General features: G+C 65.7%; 1 protein-coding gene across 1 annotated transcript; it reads right to left on the minus strand.

Moving 5' to 3' along the window:
* Nucleotides 1-739: 739 nt before the first annotated feature.
* Dio3 (iodothyronine deiodinase 3) lies at nt 740-1,907 on the minus strand. Its single transcript, XM_057783271.1, has one exon. It carries the CDS (start codon nt 1,657-1,659, stop codon nt 745-747), a length of 915 nt encoding a protein of 304 aa, XP_057639254.1. The 5' UTR covers nt 1,660-1,907; the 3' UTR covers nt 740-744.
* Nucleotides 1,908-3,262: the final 1,355 nt, after the last annotated feature.

Here is a 3,262-nt window from a genome sequence, read left to right on the forward strand (position 1 = left end):
ACCCCTTCTCCAAGGAGTTCTAGCCTTCCTCTGGGGCCGATACCTCAAGCCACTTCCTTTGGTCCCTCTTCCACCCCATTTTTGGCGGTTCCGTTATGGAACCCAGAGCATTCTCCCCCTCTTACTTTAGGCGCTGTTTTAGAGCCCCCCTGCAATTCAGAGCCGTCCCGTGGACAAGTCCAGTTAGAGACGGTTCGTCATCAGCAGCCGGACTCCAGTGCACCCAAAGCTAGGCGGGGAAAATACCCTGCCCACCCTTTCCCTATCCTGAGTCCCTCCCCCAACTCAGGGACAAGAAATAAACACAAAAGCAGCAGGACTCCCTGCGCGCGCGACAGGTGGGTGCCAGGCAACTAGCAAGAGCCTGTGGCGCTGCTGGAACCCAGCTGCGCTCAGGGCGCGCAGGCGTGGCTAATAAGTCAGAGCTGTGAGATGCTAGGCAGGCACTGTCCTGCGTTGCTGAAGGAGCGCTGGGAGCAGGTGTGAGAAAGTCCAGCAGGTAAACTCCATCAGGGACAACGTTGCCAGCCACAGCAATGCTCCCTAGAGCAAGCCAAGCAGGTACGAATGGGAGTCACTACAGCAGAGTCTTTAGGTGGCTGAGTCAGACTCAGCCCGCCACAGTTCTGTGGCTGTGCGTATCTGTGGCATGTGCACCCAGATACTCTTGACTTCATTTGTAGCACTGGCATGTGGACTTCGAAAGCCTAGCCCTCCAACGTCAGTCACTTGTCCCTGGGCTATTTAGAATCGACGTGGCCTAGTACCATGCAACTGCTCATCATAGTGCTCCAGCCAAGTGCGAAGCTCAGACACCTGGTACCCGTCGGGGCCACGACCTCCCTGGTACATGATGGTGCCACTCTGGATGACATAGAGGCGCTCAAAATAGGCACCATATGCGGAACTGCTGGAGTTGGCCATGGTGTCCAGGACCAGAGCACAGTCAGGGGCACCTTGCTGCAGTACCCTTGCCGCACTGACACGGTCCTCCAGGCTACGGTGCTGTGGGATGGTGTAGGGCGAATCTGTGGTGACCCAGCCGTCGGATGGGTGGGCTTCCTCGATGTAGATGATGAGAAAGTCAACGTCACGTTGGTACTTGGTGACCAGGCGCTGAAAGGCGCTCATTCGCGCCATAAACGGTGGTCAGGTACAGCTGCCAAAATTGAGAACCAGTGGGCGGCTCCCTTGAGCATAGTCAAGGATGCGTTGGCTCTGGAAGCTATCAGGTCGGATGACCTCTGAGTTAGGTGCAGGGCCACCCTCGTGGGCCTGCTTGAAGAAATCCAACTTCTGGCCATGCCACACGGCCTTGAGAGAGGCCAGGGTGCACAGACGGTTGTCGTCTGATACGCAGATGGGTGGGTCGTCGGGGGGCACCTCCTCGCCTTCACTGTTGAGCTCTACTTCGGGCTCGGGGTGGTCAGGATGACGACGACGCAGGAAATGCTTGCGGATGCACAAGAAATCTAAAAGCCAGAGCATGAAGGCTGTGCCTAGGAAGCGCGGGAACAGCACGAGGCACGAGGCGGTCTGGGCGCAGAGCCTCAGAGAGTGAAGCAGCAGGGAGCGGAGCATGGTGGCCGCGGGCCCCGAAGCCCCCGGGGGTCCTTCACCTTCTCCCACCACCAACCGCGAGGCGGCCTGGCGAGGCATCTGGTCTTCGATGGCGCAGGGAGCTCAATTTATAGCCAAAGCTTGAATTGGCGGGAGACTCCACCTCCGGCCGGGGCCCGCCCCCTTGCAACTTGAGCCCGGAGGGATCACCCAGAGGCGCGGCCAATGCCCCAGAAATCCTGGGTCGAGGGCCGGCGCAGGCTGGCTGAGGGTGGAGCGGTGCGTCCCAAGGCTGGCAGGGGCGGGCCTGAGCCCGCAGCCAGCTCTCAGGGGTGGTGGACCCCGGAGCCGCTGCGGCTAGAGGGGCCAGGAGCCCGATTCCAGGGCCGGAGCAGTCGAGGGTGGCAGTGGTTTAGCCGGCGCAAGCGCCTCGGACAGCCCAGGTCCCAGCGGGCGGGCTCCAGTCCGCGCCCCTCTCTCCGCGCACCTGAGCTGAGTTCCCTGGCGGCCGCAGCGCCGCGCCGGAGCTCCGGTTCGCTTCCCGCGCGCCGCCGCCGCCAACGCCGCCCACGCTGCTGCCGCTCGTGCGGGGTCGCTGCCCAGGTACCGCAGGAGTCCAGGTCGGCGGCCGCCGCTCGGCCGCCCCCCGGCTGCAGCCCCGCCAGGGACGCGGGCCCGCGAGGAGGCAACTTTGGGTTCCCGCCGCCTTCCCCGCTCGCCCGCGGGCGCCGCTCGACTGCCGCAGCCCGTCCGCCCGCCTCCCGCGCGCGCTCACACTCGCGCCTCGCACACGGCCGCCCCCCGCACCGCCCCGCCACGCACACCGCGCTCTGCGCCCCCCGCCGCTGCCCGAGCTTGCTGCGCGCCGCCCCAGTCCGCGCCGCGACCGCCCCGTCCCATCTCGTTCCCGCCGGGCGCCACGGTTCCCGGGTCAGCGTCCCCTCTGCTCCAGCCCGGAGGTGCAGAGGGCAGGACCCGAGAGTGGGCTGGTGCCTGACTTGGGAGACCCGGAGAGTCGAGGCAAGAGACGCCGAGCCTCGCCCCCGGCCGGCTCCCAGACGCCCTGGGCGCAGGGCGCTGCGGGCTCTGGGCGCGGGGCAGCGGGCGCGGGGCGGCGCCGGCCCCGGGCGGCTCTCCCACTAGGGGTAGCTGTTGCCTGAACGCGGGAGCGCTCCCCTCTCGCCGCTTGCCTCGCCCGGCACAGCCCCGGCCGCCGGGCGCACCCGTCCCGTTCGTCCCCGGACGTTGCTCTCTGCCCCGGGAACGTCGAGACTGGAGCGCCCGAACTGAGCCACCTTCGCGAACCCGGAGCGCGGCGGCCCGACTCACCGCGGAGGCGCCCGGACGCGTAAAGTGCGTACTTCCAACCGGGAACGTGTGCTGAGGCTTTTTAGGGGTGCGGGGTAACTCCCCAACAACGTGGGGTTCTGGTCGGTCCCGCCGCAGCGGTGGAGACCTTCTAATCTGTCTCTGTGCGCGGCGCACCGCTGGCGACTTGGGTTCAGGGGCCGCGCGGGGCGGGGAGGTACCTTGACCTGGGGTCCCTGAGACCCTGAACAAGTCCCGCTTCGTTACATCTCACAGTGACCCCCCTCCAGGGCAAGGTTTCAACCCCAAAGGTAGCGCCTGGGAGCTGTACTGCTTAGAACACCCCAGCAATCGCAGGGGCTTTACTGGGGTGCCGGAACCCCAGCCGGATACC

The sequence above is a fragment of the Chionomys nivalis genome, chromosome 10 (genome assembly GCF_950005125.1).
Source record: "Chionomys nivalis chromosome 10, mChiNiv1.1, whole genome shotgun sequence".
Lineage (NCBI taxonomy): Eukaryota > Metazoa > Chordata > Mammalia > Rodentia > Cricetidae > Chionomys > Chionomys nivalis.